This window comes from Homalodisca vitripennis, chromosome 1 (assembly GCF_021130785.1).
Source record: "Homalodisca vitripennis isolate AUS2020 chromosome 1, UT_GWSS_2.1, whole genome shotgun sequence".
Classification (NCBI taxonomy): Eukaryota; Metazoa; Arthropoda; class Insecta; order Hemiptera; family Cicadellidae; genus Homalodisca; species Homalodisca vitripennis.
The window spans coordinates 117,825,449-117,848,800 of record NC_060207.1 but is presented as its reverse complement, the minus strand read 5'-3'; the positions used below and the strand labels follow the sequence as shown (position 1 = coordinate 117,848,800).

The 23,352-nt window shown below is 34.1% G+C and overlaps 1 protein-coding gene across 1 annotated transcript in view; it reads left to right on the top strand.

Moving 5' to 3' along the window:
• Positions 1–23,352, top strand: part of LOC124370219 (RNA-binding protein fusilli) — a 181,204-nt gene that overhangs the window by 85,744 nt on the left and 72,108 nt on the right. The window contains exon 4 of the mRNA XM_046828513.1: positions 1,466–1,694. Coding sequence (XP_046684469.1) covers positions 1,466–1,694 — 229 coding nt within the window. The remainder of the gene's footprint in view (positions 1–1,465; positions 1,695–23,352) is intronic.

Below are 23,352 nucleotides of genomic sequence, written 5' to 3'. Positions count from 1 at the left end.
GCAATCACGGAGTGGCAATAATCATGTAATCTCAGGGCTGCATGCTCTTTCAAATGCCTTTGACTCTGTGGAGCATGAACTTCTCAATAAATTGCAAAGTTATAAAATACGAGGTACACTATAAGACTGGGTTTATGTTTATGTAGAGAACATATGGCAACAACAAAGGTAGCGAACGCAAATGTAGTACACTGTTCGACTCAGGAATTTGTAAATAAGTACGGAGTGCCGTAGAGGTTAGTACTGGGGCCTTTGCTGTTCGCAGTGTGTTGATGAAAACTCTGCCCGTCATGATCCAACACTACCTACACGATGTCCATCAACTGGTGATTGACGTACTCCGAGTGTTATTATCATATCGTGATGTAACTGTAACCAAAGCCGCCTCCTCTCTCGCCCTCTCCAACAGCGCATCACTTGGTAGTCATCAAGGAGCTTTCTAAACGACAAGACCGATGTTGCCCAATTTTGGTGCATGACGCGAAAGCATGGAATGTCCGTTTATAGCTGGTACTTTGATTAGCGTGAATATTAATGACGATCTGTGCTCGATTAGCACAGAGACGTCCGTGTCCAGTATTTTATTCGGATGGACCCATCGTTGGGTGAAGGGTACATTGAATATTACTCCTGGTAGGTCTGGTGAGTGCTAACAAAGTTTTTTTTAATTAACGTTAAAATAATTTTTAGATATAAACTGATCATTATAATATTAGGTAGATTTTGTAGGAATCACATGACGTACATTTTTTTTATTCAGCCTTTGACCGACCATCTAGCAAAATAAACCTGAGGTATGTAAACAAGTTTTAATCTTATCAATTTTACTTGTGCTTGGGTTGAAAGATTGATAGCGTTTTGTTATAAAGCCACACATTAAAACATGTCTTAGAATGTTTGAAGAATTTTAAACATATGACTTTGTTTGTCTAATATCACATACAGTTTGAATTTGACGCTGAGCTAAAATAGTCACAGCAAAACGTATAAAATATATCTTTAATACGCTGCTGAAGCAGCAACTGCGCGGTTTTGACACGATGTTACCTCAATTACATTCAAGACATTTTTCTGCCTTGATGTGAAGATCCACCATCATTCAGCAGATATTAAACTGAAACTGCCAATAAAACATCTTTGCCTATACAGGTGAGCTGAGTGGCGGGACCTGGAAAAGAGGTGAACCCGGCGTGTGTATACAGCATACACACTAAACTAACATACCTGCAGTTTGAAAATGAATCTATATACTTGTTCTATCCCGTGTTTTATTTTGATCTGTGTTATTCTTGTGTAGCAGTTCGACTCGTACGTGCGGTCGCTGCAGATTGATCCCCAGTCCCCGCTGTTCCGGCTGGTCACGGACGGCCAGTTGCCCCGCAGACAGTGTCTACACCCCTACCATGCTCCAAGTTCTATCCTTGTGTTTGGATGTTTTGTGATCTGTGTTATTCTTGTGTTGCAGTTCGACTCCTACGTGAGGTCGCTGCAGATTGATCCCCAGTCCCCGCTGTTCCGGCTGGTCACGGACGGCCAGTTGCCCCTGAGGCAGTGTCTCCATCCCGAGGCGTGCTCCAAGAACATCGAACTGCCCTCCTACTACCACGTCTTTCACGACCTCAGGAAAGACTTCCGCGCCTTCTACAGCGCTCCCGACGATGCGGAGCTCAACTCGGTCACGGATCTCGTCGATTGTATCCTTTCTTTAATCTAATACGCGTAAATATGATGTAGTGTAAACACTTGGTATGACCTTCTTGTAGTTTTTAACGTTTATTAATAACATGGTGAACGATAGTGTTTTGCTGTTTGAGCTGCAGGCCGACCTTTACACGTTGTAGGTGATATTGTAGTACGTATAAATATTGGGCACTGTACAGTACGCCACGCCCTGACCGGTTCTAAACGGAGCAGTCAGTCAACGGCCGGGTCACGATATGCATAGCTCCCTCCCTAGAGCTCGTACTTTAGCATTTATAATTTATCCTCTGGCTTCCTGATTGGGGAATAAAATAATGTGTCGCAACCAAAGTGATGCACTCAAGATTTGGTTAAGCTTAGGTGATAATGAAGGACATTGAAATAGATTTTGGGGGAGAATGCGAGAACAGTTTGACTGGAATCTCTGAAGTGTTGCTAAGAAGTGCAGACTCCATTTCAAGGCTTTACTATAGGCATTTATTGTTACTGTACACATTGTGTCTTCTCAAGTCTTTTCAATGCCGCAATAACTTGTATTCTTCATCCTGTGGAATAATATCATAACTAACCGGAAATAATGACTGATGTCACGAAAATACTTATTTGAACTCTAAAAACGAAACAAAAACCTAAAAACAAGATAGATGACACTAGTTAAAAGCTTTGTTTGAGCATACCTGATAAGATTTCTCCAATTTTGTGCGAGTATGTAAATAATTCTCAACTACCTTCCTTTCATGCTGAGTTAGGGAGGTTTTAGTTTACGTTTTTCTATTTTTCTATTCGTCACCAAAGAGATTCGACTTCTAAAATCGTTCTGTTCTAAGTGTATATGTCATCCTCTTCACAATCTTTGTCCCTGCTTATTTATTGTTGAAAAGAAATTGCTGCTCGATTCTCAGCCAATATTTGTAAATGACATATTTTAATATTATATGATTATAGATATTTGACTTGAATTTATAACTTCAGTTTTAGATTGGAGATTGAGTGACAAAATGATTTAAGCTGTTTGTTTCCATTGTGCAATAGTAATGAATAAATTTTATTCTAAATATTATGCAAGTATTCGTGAAATTTTACATAGAAAATTATAGACTACTAGAAAATTATATTAACTCTTTGAGTGCCGGACTCCATTTAATTTGTAGTACCTCTATAACTATCCCATACTGTCTTGTATCATACCAAAGGCCATTATATGAACTAAACTAACCTTTTCAACTATTATTTTTACTTTTTAATGTTTTTAGGTGACGTAAACAACTGACTAAAATACAACACTTTCTCAGCTGGATCACGATCGCGAGTGGGATGACGAGTAACGGAGCGTTTTTATGTTATATTAGATATTAAAATCAATAAAAATGTGATGACCGTCACTTTAGAAAACTTTTAGATGTTTGTACCCGTTATACGCCCGAAAGTCTCATGACGACGGTGTTGTAGAGTTTGTTTGAAAATTGCCTAAATAAGGTTAAATCTATGTTTTAAGATTTGTTTAAGTAATAATTGTCATATCACACATGATTTTGCATTGTTTTTAAATGGTTTCTATCATTAAAGTATTGAAATTTTGAAAATAATTAACTAAAAAGAGCTTTTTATGGTGAAAAATAAACTTCAACTGAATATTTTCCAAAACCCGGTATTTTTTAGCAAAACAAACCTCTAGCGTTTGAGTAATTTTTATAATTGTGTTCATTTAACATTTATTACATATGATTTTAGGTATTTTAATGCTCTTTATAATAAAAGTATTGAAATTTAAAAATACATTTTTATAATATTAATTATTTTACCTTAAACTGGATTTTTATTTTGTTTCCGTACTAAAGTTACTGCATAAAGTGATTTTTAAACTATATAAACATCTTATTGTTATATGTTTTCTGATGAACAACAATTAATTTACCTTTAGAACGAATTAAATGGAGCCTTTAATGTTCAAAAATAAATTGTAGGTGAATTTTGTTCTGAAAACTTGCGTTTTAGTAAAAATAATGTCTAGCAATAACTATTTTTTTAAATTTTGTTTATGATCCAATATTTGGTTAATAAATATTATTTTGGGTTGTGTTTTAATTCTCTTTGTCATGGAAGTATTCAAATTTCAAAATAAAAATTTTTATAATAGTTATTTCACCTCAAACTTGATTTTTATTTTGTTTCTGTGGAAATGTTGCTGTTTCAAATGATTTTTAATTAAAAGAATTATATAAAGAATTAAATGTAAAATAGTTTTTTACACGTAATTAATTTACCTTTAAAAATAAGTAAAAATGAGCTTTTTTGATCAAAAATAAATGTTGTGTAAATTTTTCTAAAAATTTGCGTTTTTGTCAAAAACCCTCTGGCACTTTTCGCATAGTTACACAAAAAATAACTCGGCACTTTTCAACATTGATATGATTTTATCTCTGGTACTAAAATAGTTAATTCTGTAAAAGAGTACTTTAGGATTTTGTTAATACGTTAGGTAGCAAGACTACCTAATATTTAGTAAAATAACAATATTATATTTCACAGTTTGTCAATAACAAGTCTTTATGTATAAATTAATCGAATTAGACAGTTAATAAGTGAAATTTTATTTGGAAGTTTATAGATTGTTTTATAAGTTCGTAGCAAGGTGAATAAAGTGATTTTTTTTCCATAAAGTGACCTAACCTCTTTTCGCAAATATTTCATGTTCGTACATGCCTATTTACTCAAATTACTGTTTCTCTTAAAGAGCTCACATATTGGGAGTAAACCAATTTTGGTGGAGAGCGAATATTTGGTTACATTGGTATACTTGTGTTAAAGAGTGTTACAGAAATTTTAATTGTGGCATATTTTACAGTGAAGCAGAGTTAATGTTTGCATTATATTTGGTACCAATACAGTCTTGTCATTCGTTGTCATTCCGGTCCTTTCATCTTATTAACGTATGTAGTTTACATTGAGTAATTTACAAATATATACACGGGGTGTTAAAAAAAGTCTTACATGGGCTATTTAATTCCCGAACGATTCAGGTAAAGCAATAAAACTTTTGAGACATGATTACTGCACCTATAAATGCACTTTTTGAAGGAACTACCATCTTTTGCTCATATCAGGGGGTTGGCCCTCAAGGAGTCAGAAGTAAATAATAAATAAGAGCATAGGTCAAGTAGTACATCAAATTAAAGGTCTTTATTAGTAGAGTAGAGTGCCGCAAATCCGACCTCACAAGGTACAGTCTATAAAAAATTACGATGGTTTAATATTTTTGTCTTGGCTAAAATTGTGAAAGTTAGACTTAGTAAATGAATACAGGATTCAAGAAAATAGTTTTTAAGGTAGTTAACGACTCTTCACAAGGTTCAAAATTTGCCTTAAGAATTAAGGAACAGTTTATAATATGGAATGGACATTAAAATGTTCTATTATAGAAAATGAAATAGAAATGCAAACTAAAGTATCGATATTGCCAGAAGAACTTCGTTTATTTCTACCGTCCAGCCAATTCGAAATTCACAAAAGATATTTAGAAACTTTATTAAGCGTCAGCTAAAACTTTCCGCGCATATATAAGCGATAAAAGAAACAGCGTACGAGTGTAGGTAGGACATGACACGACAGGACGGGACGGGACGCGGTGGACCAGAACTTGACAGACGAGAAGCGTGGTCGTGTTTTACAGCAATGGATTGTTTACTTCGGTTCTATTCAAGGATTGTTGTGGAGCTAATTGTCTCCACTTAGTGTACAGGAAACCCTGCTAGACGACCCTAACACTGTCATCAACAGTGACAAACATAAACAATTGTGACATTTCTCTCGTTCCTTTCCTTCGTTGGCCTTCTTTTCTGTTTCCGTCCTTTGATAGGTTGTTCATACATTCTCTATCCATGTTCTCCTCATGCACGATCACTTGGCATGAACTCTGATATTCCCAGAGACCGGAGATGTTCTTTTCTCGGCTCTATGGAGAATGTAGAGTAGGATTCTTTGATACTGCCGTCTAGAGAAGCAGGGCCACTCTATATTCTCTCCCCGTTTTCTCGTCGTGCATGATCACTCGGCACGAGATCTCATATTCCCAGAGGCCGAAGATGTATGTTCATGTGTCACGTTTCGTATGTATGGTAAATCTTGAGTAGGATTCTTTGAGACTGCCATCTAGAGCAGCAGGACCTTTCTATATTCTCTCCCCGTTTCTCGTCGTGCATGATCACGCGGAACGTGATCGGATATTCCCGGGGACTGAAATGTTCAGATCTCACGTCTTGGCAGTATGGAGAATCTAGAGTAGGATTCTTTGAGACTGCCATCTAGAGCAGCAGGGCCTTTCCGAACTTGGTAGTGAGGTAATTTAAACTGTGGTTAGGGGTCATGTATACCAGTTCATGTATAATCATTCTATTCATATTCATCACTCCTTAGTTTTATGATACGGCGCAGATAATGCAGTAACAGTAATGATTTAATTGTACATACATAGCAAGATAAGTACACAATAAATACAATAAATGCTGACGTAACAGAAACCCGTACTTTGAAACAAAACCGATAACTATTCATTTTGACATTTTGCACAAAAGCTGTAGACTGTAGGCAAGACCAATTTAACTTCAATATCCAAAATAAAACCCCCAGCATTTTACAAAGAGACAAAACCTGATAAAGCATTGTAAGGTAATGAATGAATGAAAGGGGCGTTTACCCTAATGCTACTCTGAAATCACCATAGTTTATTTATTTTTATAATATATCGTAAAATAATATTCACGTAAGACAATAAGAATTGTTGAGAACTGTGCACGTACTCACGCGTATTGAATGGATCTTATCTGGAATGTTGTCATGACTTGCAGCTCGTTATAATTTGTTATCTCTATCTAAAGCGTTTTAGATTCAGGAGTACGAGTTATCTTATCTCGTTAATCTTGACATTTTCCACAGGATGTAGTGTAGGCGTAATCAGTATTTGATTGCGTAGATGCAGGACATTATTTTGTACTTCGTCTAGGGAGAGAGTAGTTGTAACCCTTGTTTTATTTATGTTCCGAATATTATATATTATTGCATGTTAGGAAGGTCAGGATCGTAACTTGAAAAATTGGTAAACACTACTTTAATCTGTATTTTCATGTTCCATCTCGCATTATTTAGCATATATCTATTGTGTAGCAATAATCTAACCTGAAACATTACCACTCCCTACTGTTATAGATAGCCTAAACTTGCGAGTAGCAGCAATTTATGAGGAAAGCTCATGTAAACGCATCCAACAGAATTAATCAAAGAAAAGAATTTCAAACAAATTTAAGCTAACCGTAATTATATTTCTACCGGGTTGCTTGTTATGTTTATCAACGTTTTCATAATAAGAAGAAAAGGAGTGCCTTCTGAACATTAAATGCCTTACTAAAGACTGCACTGATACTAGTATCTCACGTGAGTGGGTCGAAGCTTGTTGAAGAAGCGTGCAAACCTATCATTCTTAAATAATCATGCTGTATTTGTTTCTATTTTAGTTTTAAAACTATATACATTAAATATGAATGGATATAATAGTTATTAGGACAAGTTTTCCCCATCATAAAAATATACATTTACTGAACAATAAAGCGTTATTGTACCAGGCTAAGTTATTATATGGATCCAGTCGTTAGAGAACATATATCAATATCTGACAATATACAGTTTATTGACAGAGGGCTTTGTTAAGGCTATTCAAGTACTTGCCTCCCTCTTCAAATATCTCCTTGGCACATCCTTGTTATATGGCAATGTTCAAGATTCTCGAACGTGATTTTCCGATTAACGTGAAACTTGCGCATGTGTTTGAAGAAATCGGATGGTTCTTGTAGTAACACTTAGTAGATTGGTGTTCTAAACCTCTCCATCAATCATTGTGGCTGTTGGATTGTGCGCGCCCAGCCCAGCCGCACACGTAGGTGGGCGGAGAGATGGAAGTGAAAGGGGACGGAGATTGGTAGCAGGCTCAGACTGGAGGCAGGTCCTCAAAGGTAATGTAAGGTAAGGCGGAGGGAACAGGTCATCGCCCGTGCGGTCTGCGAGGCCGCCAGCCTTTCACTGCTCCGTGCTTCGTTTGCGAAACTGCAGCTAGCGACTCGGGTCCAGCTCCACTACTGCAAATACGGATTTAATTGATAGCGCTCTTTCGTGAGAGCGCTGGCAGAACCTTGTTTGGTGGTAATCAGTGCCGTGCCAAGGGTAACTGGCACCCGGGGCTCAAAGAAACGAGTGAGACGTCAGTTAATGGAAGAGTCAAACTGAAGAATTAATTGTTATACGTGCAAGTTATGACTGAGCATTTTTTTAATGAATGAAAATAATGTTATTTGGAGTTTTTTTATACACATTACTGTTTAATAATAATGTTTGGAAAACTAACTTATATTGTTTCATTAAAAATTATATTTCTGATGTAACAGAGTATTAAAATATACATTTTTCAATTTTCAATTCAGTTTTATTATTGAGGAGACGCACGTAAACAATAATGCTTAAACTCCCACTGTCAGAAAACTGAGTGTGGTGTACTACGTATATTTAGTTGTCGAATAGTGGGCCTTAAGATACTGTACACAGTGCTGTATAGACATATTACACAGTTTATTTCGTTGCTTGAAAATGATGAACGTGTTTATTGGTTGCTTCAGGACAGTACCACATTTGGCGAGAGTATCATATCTAAAAGGTTATGGCCCCCAAGATCCTCTGAATTAACGTCTCCAGAAGTTTTCCTGTGGGGTCACCTTAAAGAAAAGGTTTAACCGGCCACACACACGGCTGAATTGAAGATGAAGGTAACAATGGAAATCAACAACATCACTGTAAACATACTGAAAAGTCTCATCAAGATAAAAAGATTGTTTTGTCTGGAATTAGAACTTGAAGTAACACAAACAAAATTTGGAAAACGTGATGTGAAAATTAGAATTTCATGTTTCGATGGGGAAGGCTTAGGCGGTAAACAGGTACCTTGAAATATAAAAGTATTGAATTTACCACACGTTATCATCAATAGAACTAGTTGGTTCCGCTTGTAGGACAAACATCTAATGAATGATAAACCTCAATTTGAGAACGTTTCATTATTTCAACCTCAATGATCATGACTAGATTTCGATATTAAAACATGTTTCGCTAGAAATCTTGTCAATGGTTCATATTTAATGAATATGCTGCCTGCTTCTACACTTGACTGATAAGACAAACAAGGGAAGTTTGCTTGCTTTGTGGCTGGTTTAATGTGAGTAATGTAGAGATATGATATAATATCAGAACTTTATGTGATGTCTTCGTTTGAAGTTATACTCACTATTTTGTGAGACCTGTATTTCCTCCATATCTGAACTTGTTCTTCTTGTGCCTCCTCTGATAAAATTCCAGTTGAAAATATATCATTTTCTATAATTGTTGTTCGTACATCAATACTTCATACACTGTTCGATTCATGCAATACAGTTGAACAAACAATTTAGTTGTTTCTTTCGCATATTGTGCAAACTTGTCTTTGTCTGCCTGCCGACCATTAGATATTGCTTGCGAATATCAGTGTGAATCTGGTAATCGAATTTTCGTCAATTCCAATCAGTTCTGTAGTTACTTTGGGGTTACTAAAGAGTTTCTAGCCGAATTTACATCATTGGAACAACCTCCTTATTTCACACAATCAACATGAGGTCGTGACAAAGTTTGACATTTTTCTTGTACCGTTTCTTATCTTTCTTTCTTTAGCTTTTTCCAGCTTTGTTGCGGATCATTTTTTGAAACCCATGTTGTATATGAAACATGCAGAAAACGCTAAAAAACCGGATCTTCGCATATAGTGGAGAATACCATATTTGGAGTATTCTTCGTTGGGAAGTTTATTTCTATTGTTTCCAAGTTGTTCATTTCTTTTGACGAGGCTTTGAAGATATAAGATCGCATTGATGAAGTATTCTGTGAGAAAACATTATATATCTTTCCATCGATCATTGTTATGTCTAGTTCATGGTTGATTCGCACTGACTGTACTCGAGTTAGAGTCAGACACCTAATTTCATCTGCTGTGTATTTAATTTCTCTCCCAGTAACGTCCAAAGTTTCTTTGCAATACGACGGATAATGTTGTCATAAATACTGAGTAATCATCTTCTGTTGTATTTTGGCCAGTCTAGGAAGTAAATCGTTGTTTGTGTATGCTCTGACTAGAAAACCCACCGCATCCCCATTTAGTGATTAGTACCAAGTCTTTTCTGTTATGTGAAACGTCATTAGAGAGTATTGAGGGTGTATTAGAACTTGTATGATCCAAAAGTCCTTGAAGGTTAATATTTGCTTCCCTTTAATTGTCTGCGGCTCTCTGAATGTGATAATATGAAGGGAAAATATTGATTCATTCCACCAATGTTGTAGTTCTCAACATAATTATACTGATACTTTGAGCGTGAAAATAATGCTAAGGGGATTTTCTTTCATAAAACTAATTGTTTTTGTCCTTCACAATCACAAAACCCACAACTAATTAATCTCGGCTCTTCAAGGTCATCCAATTATAGTCCAAACAATTTGTTATCCTCACCCTTCAATTCATGTTTGCCGCAAAAAGCAATTCTTCATCAAATAACTGTTTCGAATATCCCCCACTTGCCTAAGTCTGTACCTGTCACTACTGAATGGCTTCAGTTCACGAACATGATTACCATCCCCTCAGAGTAGAGAAAGTCCATATTTAGCCAGTTAATGTTTTAGCACAAAATGCTGTGTGTATTACAACAACACTACTTTTTCCTTTTAAATGATAATAATAAAAATATACTTTTGTAGGAACCTTTCCATTAACTTATTAGGCACTGTTGTCCTGATTGATGCACTATTTTAACAATAATTAGTTCCACAATATCACTGCCAGTTGGCTCTTCCAGAAAGTTGAAAATATCACTGTTGGTTTTAATCATTATGGACATGAAAATAAAACGACCTCACAACTTATCAAACATTTATCAATTTCGCCTTATTAGGAAAATGAACTCGGGCACACGGAACTTACACAGGATACATTGTTTCTACAAAAAAAGAAAAATTGCAAACTTTTATTTTATTTATTCACACAGTTTTTTGGACCAGAGTTGTGAGTATCTCCACTCATAAATAATATTTGTTTTTGTGTAATCCCAATGTCACCTGGTTATAAAAGTTGTGTTTTATTTTATAATTTCTCAATTAAGTTATTGTTCCGTTAGTACCCGAGGCTGACCGCCCCTCCCCCACCACCTCTGCCCGCCTCTGCTGATAATATTTACTTTATGGATATTTAGAATTATAGATGAAGGGCGATAAATGTAATAACATGACCGTAGGGTCCAAACTTAGCCTGGTATAATAAAGTTTATTCATTCACTTGTTTCTTCTTGTTTAGTAAATGTATACCTTTACTTATAGCTTTTAAATTCATCTTCCTACAATAAATAAATTTACCTTCTCTGTGGATAAGTTTTATTGTTATAACTTTATCTATATTCAAATAACAGAATAACAGTTGTCTAAAGTTTAATCATTCATGCGTGAGATTCAATATAGTGTAATTTTGTGTGTGTGATTGATATACACGATGAGTTTTTTCAGTTATTACTTAAATATGTGCATTAGATAAAATATGGTTTTCAGTCTTCTGTGTTATTATTTATTACTTGTTTATTTATTAATTAATAAATAAGTAGAGGTTAAGTTCTTTTAAAAATGCATCTAGTCATGTGAACAATTAAAATTACACATGTTTGTGTGTATAATAGTCTCAGAATAATAAGTGGTTAGGGAAATATCATTAGCTTTAATATATGGCCATAATCAGAAAGTTTTACAGAGTTAAACAGACTTCAAACTTGGACCCTATGTATATCTTTTACAGTTAGTTATGATTGTAACAGGTTATTCAAGAATAAAATAGTTTCAAAAAACGTTTAATATCCAATTATAAATATAGGGGCGGTTCTAAGAAAAGGAAGTTGGCCGCAATATTAAAACACGTTGGGTATAAAAAAGTCCAACTATATATTCTTAAACCCCTTAAAAATATGGGAATGTTTCCCATTACAATTTTGCTGTCAGATTAATAGTTTACAGGATCTTATGTTGGAAATGTTTAAAGGAACACCCATATCTAAGATGTTTAAGCGTCCAAGAATCTAGCGTTGATTATTTTATCAATCTCAGGCTACTTCATCAACCAAACAATACACTCCTTCGCTGCTTAACCTTTTTATATTGTAATATTTGGAGCGATATCTTAAAATCAGGGGATGACCAAACAGGTGGATCTATGTGCAACGTATACTAATTAATTAGTTTCGTGGGGATACTGAATCCGGGAAACTCACGGAAACATTTCAGTAAAGTGTTATATATACTTGTAGATATATTATAGTGGTGCATATGGTAGTCGTCATTCTGCAACTGGAATGCACGGTTGGGTGCTCCATGTGACATTGGCTCGTTCTAGTTCCAAGGTTACCCACTAGATGTCAGTTTATACTATGAGCCGTGTATCATTTGCACGGCACTGTTTGGTGCTACTCTCTAGCGGTATCTTACAAAACTAGTGCCTTTCCCTTAACATTACTCAACAATGCCACTATTTCATCTTCTGTTCAACTAAAGCCACTTATCTGATTTATAATAACTTTTTCCAAATTTAGTTTAATGTACAATAGGGAACCACTGTGATAAAAATAGTTTGATTAAAACTTAATTTTATGCGTGGGAACTCTAAAACAATAAAAAATATATTTCATAAAATTACGTAAATCAACTATCTATGTTAGAAATTGTTGTTAGAGAAATGTACTAATAAATTTATTAATAATAAGAGGTGAAAATAAGTTTTTATCAAGCTCTCTATTGTTAAAAATTATACCAACAAATGTAGTCGGCTAAACATATTTATAATGAGGCAGCAAAAAGTTTAAATTTGTTTTGATGACTGCTACAATAATAATTGTTTATAACTAAACCGTTAGAGCAGGAATTATTTGAATGCTACGTTTTGAAATAGACAAGCGTCGAGTTGGCGGATTCTGAGAGCGTGCGAGGACGGTGATGTCACGGAGTAGGCTAGACCGGTCCCGTCAGCTTTCGGCTGTTGATTTAATCTAAATAGTCAGTTGCAAACCCTGACTTGCCTGTCGAGTGTTGGCACTTTCACAATTTCTTAACATATGCTCGGATCTTGGCTATGTATAACGCCAGTGAACAAATTAGGGCAATGGTTTTTGTTCATAGTCGTTGCAAAGTGGATGCCTTTCACGTTAAAAAATCTCATTTACGTTCTGAACCCCAAGAAGTAGAAGGTCAGGTCAGAAACATCATTCGGGCATCAGCAAGTACGGAAAAAATTCAATTAGACTGTTAATACTCATTTGGAAGAGCTTTACTTACTGGAGACTTAAAAATTACATTATTAGGAATAACAAACTTTATTTAACTTACTGTGAAAATTACTTGTCAGTTCTTGTTTTCTCATTCCCAAAAGGAAGTGATGGAGAGGAGGCCACGCTGTCCCTATCTACTATTTGTTATTAGGCTATAGAAGTAGGTAATTACATACATACACGGTTTTCTTTTTTTCTATGTGCCTAACAATCAATGCGGGAATCCGTGACGCCACACCGCACCTCTCGTAAAAAATAAAAACATCTTTTGAGATTACCTAAATTCAAGCTAAGATCACGTGAGCGCTCGTTAACTTTTTGTCTTTATTTGTACGGTACATATATTAACTTTACATATTTTTCTATTAATTTGTGACAAAACATTAAGCTAAACACAAACATCAAAATCTCGCGGTGATTCCCGTTGTAGTACAAATGATATCACATCAGTTGTTCACTATTTCGTAACAAACGTGAAATTTGTTGATCACTTCTAATATTAAATTCACAAGTTTTGGTGTTCTTAAATTAAAGTTTATATAGTGATGAATTATTCTCTGTTTATTGGCATTATCAGTATCCAAAGGCGAATACAGATGTTCTGGATTTGATTGAGTGACGAACGAGTGGTTGAAGTAGTGGGGGTCGCACACTAATCTATTGTTTATACAAGTGAGTTGACTGTTCAAACTGGAATTTTGTCAACTGATGTTCTAGTTGTTTAGCCGAGCGATGGCCTGTTTATCTGCAGCTTCAGGACGTGTTTAATCTTTGAAGGTAATTTTTCATGACTTACTCTATGTACGAGACAATGCAATAGTCAAGTACAACTTTTAGGTTATATTCAACAAGTGTGATGGAGAAGGGGGCGTTTAAACGAAATGACTTACTACGAAAGAGTAAACAAAATTGTAATTGTACTTGGTTATAAATGTTACAACGTTTGGAAAGCCTTATAAATAGAATAATACATACTTTTTCTTTTTATAAAGCGATTGTACATTTACATAATGAAGATAAATTTAAATTAATATCTATGAAGACAACTAACTTATAGATGGCCATACTTATACTTGCCATTTGTATTAGGCTTTTTTTGTTTGTAGAAATCGCATAGTTGATATGATTTGAATATAAAACATACAGTTCAGACATGATGTGAAAGTAAAATAGTAACTTACAACTTTTTATGAAAGAAAATGTTTTATCAATGATAAATAAGTTCTGCTATTTTATATTTTAACATACTTAATGATTTGATTTGGGATTCATATTTTACATTTTTTATAAAATATTTTATATTAAATAAACAACATTTACTTTAGACCTATCTATAGTGTGTTATGAAATAGACTGATTCAACTCGCTTTTTTATATGAATATTAACAAACAAGAGTACTTAATTACAACAATCAATATAGTCAACCAATATTGGTTAATTAATTTGAGCAATGCATTTATATCATCTGTAGGGCTGAATACAATAAGCGTGGCTGCAGTATAATAACCACAATTGAATCAGGGTACTAAATTATCAACTAGAAATACCTAAACTATTGAGTACAAAAACATTTTAAATATAGTTATTTAATTTTATTTATTGCCAGCTCTTTTTAATGTACTGTATTGAATAACAATATTGTTCCAAATAAATTAAAACAAAGTAAAATTTTATAGTATTTTAAGTAATGGCCACAAGTACAATGGCAATGTACATGTCCAATTTATTTCACAAGCTCTCGGACACATTCAAACTTAAAAAAAGGAAAAATAACTAAATGTTAGATTGTTTTGTTTTTTACATTTTTAAAAATACACATAGCCTCTATAGATTTTTATTCAACATAAAATTATTACTTTTTAAGTTAAAAAACAGCTGAAATATAGTGTAATTTGAAATACATATTTTAATGTAATTTGATTCAACATTTTGGTTTCAGTAGTTTCCAATCATGAATATCGATGATTCAAGTATGGTCGTGTTTGCTTATTATACTGCAGCCAGCGGACTAGGTTTTTATGTTGCTTAGTGTAATAATCAATACTTAATATATTAATAACTATTGATTAATATCAACAATTATACAAGGGTCATTCAATAACTAAAGAGACAAACAGGTCTAGAGAGGAAACAATTTATTTTTACAAAACAACACTTTTACTACTTTTCAACATAATCCCCTTGAACATTTATGCACTTGTTCCAACGAACTACAAGCTTGTTTATACCAGCTGCAAAGCACTCTTTATCTTGGTGTTTGAGCCAATTTCCCACAAACTTCTTGAGTCCTCGTTATTCTGGAACCTCTTTCCACGCAATTCCTCCTTCAGCGCCTTCTTCAGCGGACCAAACAAGTGGAAATCACTTGGTGCTAAATTGGGACTGTAAGGGGGATGAGGCAGTACTTTCCAGCCCATTTTGTTAATGGTTTCTCGGGTTAGTTGAGCAGTATGAGGACGTGCATTGTCTTGTTGGAGAATCAAACCTCACCTCAAAGATCCACAACGTTTCTCTCTCATGGCTGGCTTCACTTTGTTCAAAAGTATTCGAGTAGTATTGGCTGTTAATTGTACGGTGCTCTTCAAGATAATCACAAAAACTGAACCTTTAGCATTCCAAAACAACGTCAACATGACTTTTCCTGCTGATGCTTGAGTTTAGAATTTTTTCCTTACAGGTGAGCTGGTGTGCTTCCACTCTATGCTTTGCCTTTTTGATTCTGTTAAGTTTTTTCACATGTTAAAATTTTGTTGAGGAAGAGCTCACTTTCTCTTTCATAATGTTCCTGTAGCTCTGTGCACACTCTCAAACGTCTTGTGTAGCCGTGTCAACTCCTTTGGGACCCATCTTGCACATGTTTTGCGGTAACTTGTTTTTGATAATGTTATGAACTGTACCCATACTCACATTAACTTTTTCAACTATCATTTCCACAGTGACTCGGCGGTCAGCAGGAATTACGTCATCAATTCGACTTTGAAAGAGTTGAAACTTCAACTTGTTGCTATGACGGTGTTCGTCAGTCTACCCACTTGTAAAAATTGCATGATTAAAACAATGTTTACCACACACTTTAGTCATTGTAGAGAATATATTCATTGGTTTTTCACCTTCAGCTAATAAAAAACTAATAACAGAACATTGTTCAACTAAAGTGGAATTTTCAAGTGGATTTGCCCACTATAAGCTGTAAAAGTACTAAAATTAACCTACCAACAGTTTTCTCCCCAGACCTGTTGTCTCTTTAATTATTGAATGACCCTCGTAAAATATTAAACAAAAAATTCATACGGCTATTCAGAAAGTAGATTACGTTTAGCTCTGTAGCCGCTAGTGGCGAGACTATCGCAGCTATTTGATTTCTTGGCATTTCTCCGTTGAGTGGCTATCCAGATGTGCTAGTGAGAGATTACTTAAGCTCCTTGTTGTTTTACAATAGCAGTTAAAATGTGTGACACAATTGGAAAATCCTGAGAGTTGTGAAGCGCGGTTGGTAACATGATTTTTGTTGGCAATGCACAATAAACCAGTTGAAATTTATCGCCAGCTCTGTGAGGTTTATAAGAACGATGTGATTACTGAAGGTGGAGTTTGTCACTGATGCATTAGGTTTAAACATATCTAAACTAATGTGCATGATGACGAACAAAGTGGACAGCCAAGTATTGTGATTGATGCAATTATCTCTAAGGTTGATGAGTGGATTAAAGAATATCGCCAATTCAACAGAGCTCTCACTTAGTTATCTTCAAATTTCAAGGAGTTTGTTACAATCCAATTGTCTCGCAGAAGTTAGGTTACCATAAATTTTGTTTTTGCATGACAACGCCAGACCACACACGGCAAATGGACTCGAGAAATCCTGGATGCTTTTAAGTGGAGTTGTTTCCACATCTGCTTTATAGTCTGGACCTTGCACCCAATGACTAGCAATTCCTCCTGTTTCTAGCAATGAAGATCTTGCATGCACCGCATGCAGCCCTTTGATGACAACGTGGAAATGCGGTATGGTGTGAATACCTGGTTGAAGTCTCAGGCGGCAGAATTTAATAATGCTGGAATTTCAAAACTAGTTCACTGCTATGATAAATGCCTAAATTTGTGGGGTGACTATGTTTGAACATAATATTTTCGGTCACTTTCAAATGTTTATAATAAAAATAGTTTCTTGTACTTTCATTTTTGTTTATATCAAAATGCAATCTACTTTCTGGATAGCCCTTTTACAATGTAATTCTCATAAATAGTAAAGGAAACATGATAAACAAATTATGATAGGAATAGTTGTAAAAATTTTAAGTAATAATAAAATGTTCTTAAAGAATAATTAGGACTGTGTTATTTAGTTTTTTTAAGTGTATTTTTTTTGAAGTTAGTCCCTTTTAAAGCAAATATCATGTTTACAATCTATAAATGTGTCTACAGTTGATAAACATTAGTTCAAATTAATTTATCTGTATTGGTTGATCATATCAATGATTGTTATTAAACAATTATTGTTTGTTAATATTGATTTAAAAATTATGTTACTTTTATCTCTATCGTATTTGTATCCACTATAACCACACATCTTCTGATTGGAGACATAATATTATGTGATTTAAAAGAAACGTAAAATTTTTAACGAAATAGTCATAATTTTTTGTTTTGTTGTATGGTTTTTTTATTATTTAAATAAGGCTTTTTCTCTATTTCCTGTCATAACTGTTTTGTTTCATGGTTATGGTTTGTTTATATATGTATATACACACACACACACACACATATATATATATATATATATATATATATATATATATATATATATATATATATTTACATCAATGAAATTTGTATAAATGGCAATAGCCGAATTTAATTTCAACAAACATCGAATCACAAAAATTACTTGCTCCGCAGGGACTCGGAACCCGGATCTCTCACTTGCCGAGAGAATGTGCTACCATTTCACCACAGAGCCCTTACTTTTTATTATTGAATATGTTGTATTTGGCTGTATCTGTCACATATGCGTTTAAATAACCAAATTAACATATGATCGGAAGACCAAATACCTTTCAAATGACTTTTATTTACATCAATTAAATTTGTATAAATGGCAATAGCCGAATTTAATTTCAATAAACATTGAATCACAAAAAGTACTTGCTCCGCCGGGACTCGAACGCGGATCTCTCACTTGCCGGGTGAATGTGCTACCATTACACCACAGAGCCCTTACTTTTTGCAATTCAATTATTTTGTATTTGGCAAGTATGGAGCAAGTACTTTTTATAATTCAATGTTTATTGAAACGATATATATATATATATATATATATATATATATATATATATATATATATATTAAATTTGTATATATGGCAATAGCCTAATTTAATTTCAATAAACATTGAATCACAAAAAGTACTTTGTGATTCAATGTCCCGGCGGAGCAAGTACTTTATATATATATATATATATATATATATATATATATATATATATATATATGAGATTGTCATTGTATATATTAAATTAAATTTTAATTTCAAATAAATGATTTTCTTGTATAGGTTTTTACATACGAGGGGTATTAGAAAAATAAGGTTCCCTATGCCGCCGAGACAGAATGCGATATGTTGGGAGAAATCTGGCAACACTGTCTTACTCATCAGCTGTCCCTCACTCTATCCATACCACTCGCGCCTCGCTATGTCCAACAGTGCCGGCCTAGCTGCTTTCGAAGATGGAGCTCCCTATCGTTGTTACTGCCAGATGCGAAATTTGTGCTGTGATATGTTTTTTAAATGCAAAACAGATTTCACCTATTGAAATTCATCGTCAGTTAATCGAAGTTTATGGGGAAAACTGCATATCTGTTCAACACGTTCGGAAATGGTGTAGAGAATTCAGTGAAGGCCGCATGGAAATTTACGATGAAATCCGAAGTGGACGGCCTTCAGTTTCAGATGGAGTTGTTGAAAAAGTTGAGACAATATTGGTTGAAGATCGGCCATCCCCCCTACAGCCCAGACCTAGCCCCAAGTGATTATCACTTATTCCCAAAATTACAGGAACACTTGGGTGGCCAACGCTTCAGTACCGATGATGAAGTCAAGAAAGAGGTTACTCGATTCCTCAAAGGATTGGCGGCAGAATTCTAAAACATGGGGATAGAAAAGTTGGAGCATCGTCTACAAAAGTGTTTGGACAGAAACGGTGGTTATGTGGAAAAATAGCTTAACATTTAAGTTTTAAATTGATGTATAAAACTAGGTAGAAATATAGAGCTGTCTATTTTAAAAAATCATGGGAACCTTATTTTACTAATACCCTTCGTAAGTTGGTATAAATTAATAGTTTTGTTAAAAGTTTACTATATTAAGTAATTTATCTATGATTATTATAAGCAACACAAAACCATAAAAAAACCACCTATTGTACTCTGCCAAGTTTTTTCATTGTCTAATTTAATTCTTAAATCTAATTTAATCAGCATGTTAATTTCTTTTAATTTTATCTTAACTTATTCTGTCATGCTCAGCTCTAGCTGACATTTGTCACCCTATATAGGTAGTGACTCAGCCACAATATGCTTAAGTTGTGTAAAACATCACCTGATAGGGTTTATAAACAAACACACTATTATTATGTTGATAGCAATGATGAATTAAAAAACTATAATAGTGTTATGATTTCACTGCTTGTATTTTTAAAGGTTTTGACATGTCTTAAAAATAATCAAGTATTTGAAGGGGGACCACATATACAAAGAAATCGTGGTATACACGTATAACCAGAAATTTGTAAGAACTCAACAGGCCCTTAACAACATGTCGTCAACTATCCATCTGTCTGCCTATCTGTATGATGACTCTTCTTTGTCCTAGAGACTTGGAACTTGGTACGTAGGTTCGTCTTGTCCAACAACAAATTCTGTTGATTTTGTGGTCAAAAGGTCAGTCTGTCTGTTCGTCTGTAATAACTTTTGACAGGAAGGTCCTAGAGACTTGTAACTTGGCACTTGACAGGAAGGTCTTAGAGACTTGTAACTTGGCACTTGACAGGAAGGTCCTAGAGACTTGTAACTTGGCACTTGACAGGAAGGTCCTAGAGACTTGTAACTTGGCACTTGACACGAAGGTCCTAGAGACTTGTAACTTGGCACTTGACACGAAGGTCCTAGAGACTTGTAACTTGGTACGTAGGTTCCTCTTGGTCCAAGGAAGAACTCAACTGATTTTGGGATCCAAAGGTAACAGGACAGTTTGTCGGTCTGACTGATAAATATTTCGTTACTCTGTCGGAAACCATTAAAACTTGTTATATCGGTTTATTTTCAAAGAAGACATTTGTAGTATAAAGGGAATTGCTGGAGGGGTATGGGCTGGGTTTATGGATAGTAATATTACCTAAAACATATATGGATTATAATATAGGCTACTTAATTTAAAAAAATCGAGCAATTACACATTCCGTCCTTTTGATGGTCAGTATATAGATTCACTTCTCTTATGAAATTATGATGGTGCATGTCTCTCCGTGGGATTTGACTGACCCTTATGGGTAACATGTTGCCAACGAGTAAAAGCAGAATAAATAAATATGTAAACAAACTGAATCCAATCATTTGAGATTTAAACATGTGATGATTTTTATTCATAGAGTAAACTGGAAAAGGGTGTAAAGTCAAGGTTAAAAACTCAGTGACAAGATTTGATTTTAGCGTACTCTAGCATTGCAGTTGCCCACCATACCACACTAGAACTTGAATTATTTGAACACTGCTATGATACCTAATTTAATGAACAAAAATGGAGGAATGCATTATGTGTCAAGATATCTAAAGAAAGATTTTATCTATTGAATTAAATACTACATGAAACTTCATTTGTACATACACAAGATTGAGTTTCATACTGGTGAATGTCCAACCATGGAATTTGGCTGAGCGTCATAGAAGGCTATGATTTAGTAGGCAGACACAGTTTCTGTTTTGTCTGTCAGAGAGGATGTAAACATTTCTTTGATTGTCCGTCTTTCTTTCTCTCTACTTGTTAAAGAATATAAAAAATACTCTCTTGAAATAACAGGGAAGTATTTGTATTGATGAATTAACTTCGTAAAGATTAGCATAACCAATTAAAATGAATTCAGCCTTTATAACGAACAATTACCAGATTCATTTCCAGTGATCACACACAAACATTTTCCCTGTTGAATAAAAAGCATACATATTGAAGTGAGATGTTCAGTCTGATGTATAAGTGTTTCTAAGATAAAGAGGACAGATGATGCTGACAAGAATAACAAGATAAGCGAACTATATCTGTTGGTCTCCAGAAAAAGTAATAAGTGGTAATGTTTGATATTGAACAAATAGCCTATATTGAGATTATCACAATTCAACATTTAAAACGTAAAACAAAAGTAACACCCGTTTTTATGTTAATATAAGTTATGTATCAATTAGAATGTGTAAAACTCATAATTTTTAAATTACACCCAAAAAATAAGCCAATGAATGGAGTTTGGTTTATTTAAAAAAGAAATAAAATTTGTTGGATTTATTTTGGTAAGCAAATTTATGCATTAGGCTATATGCTACTATTTATAACGTATTCATTTTGTACTGGGCTAAGATGGAAAGCTCTAGTTTCTACTGTTCTTCTTCTTTTATCAAGACCTTTTAAATGAGGTGTCACTTAATGGGTTTAACATTTTAACATTTTGAGCAGCCCCCAAAATTCTATTTTATGAAAATGGGAAAATTTGTTAATAGTGACTTAATAGTTCACTTCTATTTCCTGGAAAGATGTCCCGATTTCCATCTTTATGGAACAAAATTTATCAGAGTGTATCCATACTTTTAACTCGCTCTTTATATCATATATTTATTATTTGGTGTGTAACTAAGTCTAAAATTAAAATGCATGTGAAGTGTGAGTGTAACTTTGATGTTATTGAGTAAGGCTCAAGATTATTGTTTACTACAGCAAGATCTCAATTATACTAGAAATAGGCTTGATATTCAGTGTTGTATATTAAGCAAGTCTACATATGACTGTATGGTTCCTATTATAAATTAGAGCTATATTATTAAAAAAAAGAAATCATTTTTACAATTTACAATAATTTGGAAGTTACCAAGATTAGGACTAAACAAATTCAAAACTTTTCCTTGTATGTTGACTGGAGAGGAATACAAAATAAATAGCTGCTGGTTTTTATTTGATTCTTAAAATAAATATGTGACTAAGTAAAAGTAAAGGTTTTATTGCTAGATCTATTATGAAATCATTTAATTTACAAATAATAGCAAACAATTGTAATAAAACTGGAACTTCATGAAGAGCTCTTACAGTATTGTAGCCTGACAGAAATAAAAACTTCACAGCTTTTACTGTTATCAGGTAAAATTGGTAAATAAATAATTACAAATGAATTATTATCGTTGTAAAAAAATAATTTAATTACTGCAGTAATATGTAATAAAACAGCAATAATATTTCAGTTAAAACAATCCAGTAATTTAGTGTGAAGGCATCAATTTAGGGCTTTTCTACAAAGAGAAATCATGAAAATTGTTATGGTCACACATTTTATCAACATTTAGCACCAGAATAAATTTTCAGAACAAGAGTCAAGTATTATTGCAAGTGCTGTTATAGGCTTCCTGGTATTTCCAGAGTGCAAGTGTTGCATTTTGTTGTATGTTTTCAGTCTGGTTAGTATAGTATCACAGTAAAGTGCTTCTATACAAATGGGGGATACCAATAATAATCATAAAAGAATAGATTCCTGTACAGTATTGTGGGATATAAAATATCAGGATCATAGTGCACTTAATAACGTTAATAACTTGTACACAATAACTTGTACACGTAATGAAATAGATAACCAGTACCGGTGAAATGGAGATGTGGTTGTTGATGTTTTCAGGCTGTACAATAGAACAGATGTTGCTTAGCTGGCAGTTTGGCCAATGTTCATAGGTCCATGTGACAATGCCACTCATGTCTTAGCTCTCCAACACACCACATCAGCCATCGTATCTTAGCCTGTAAGTTTTCAATATTTGCTCTTCTCTCACAACATCTTTATCTCCCTTGGATAAACTACTGTATCAGTTATCTATTAATCCTTGTGTACTTACAAACTTTCTCTGGTTTGTACCAGTATTTATATTTCTTTTTTTTTTAACTAAAATCGTCAAATTCTTTAAGTTCAGAAAAATATGGGCAGGTGAAAATGT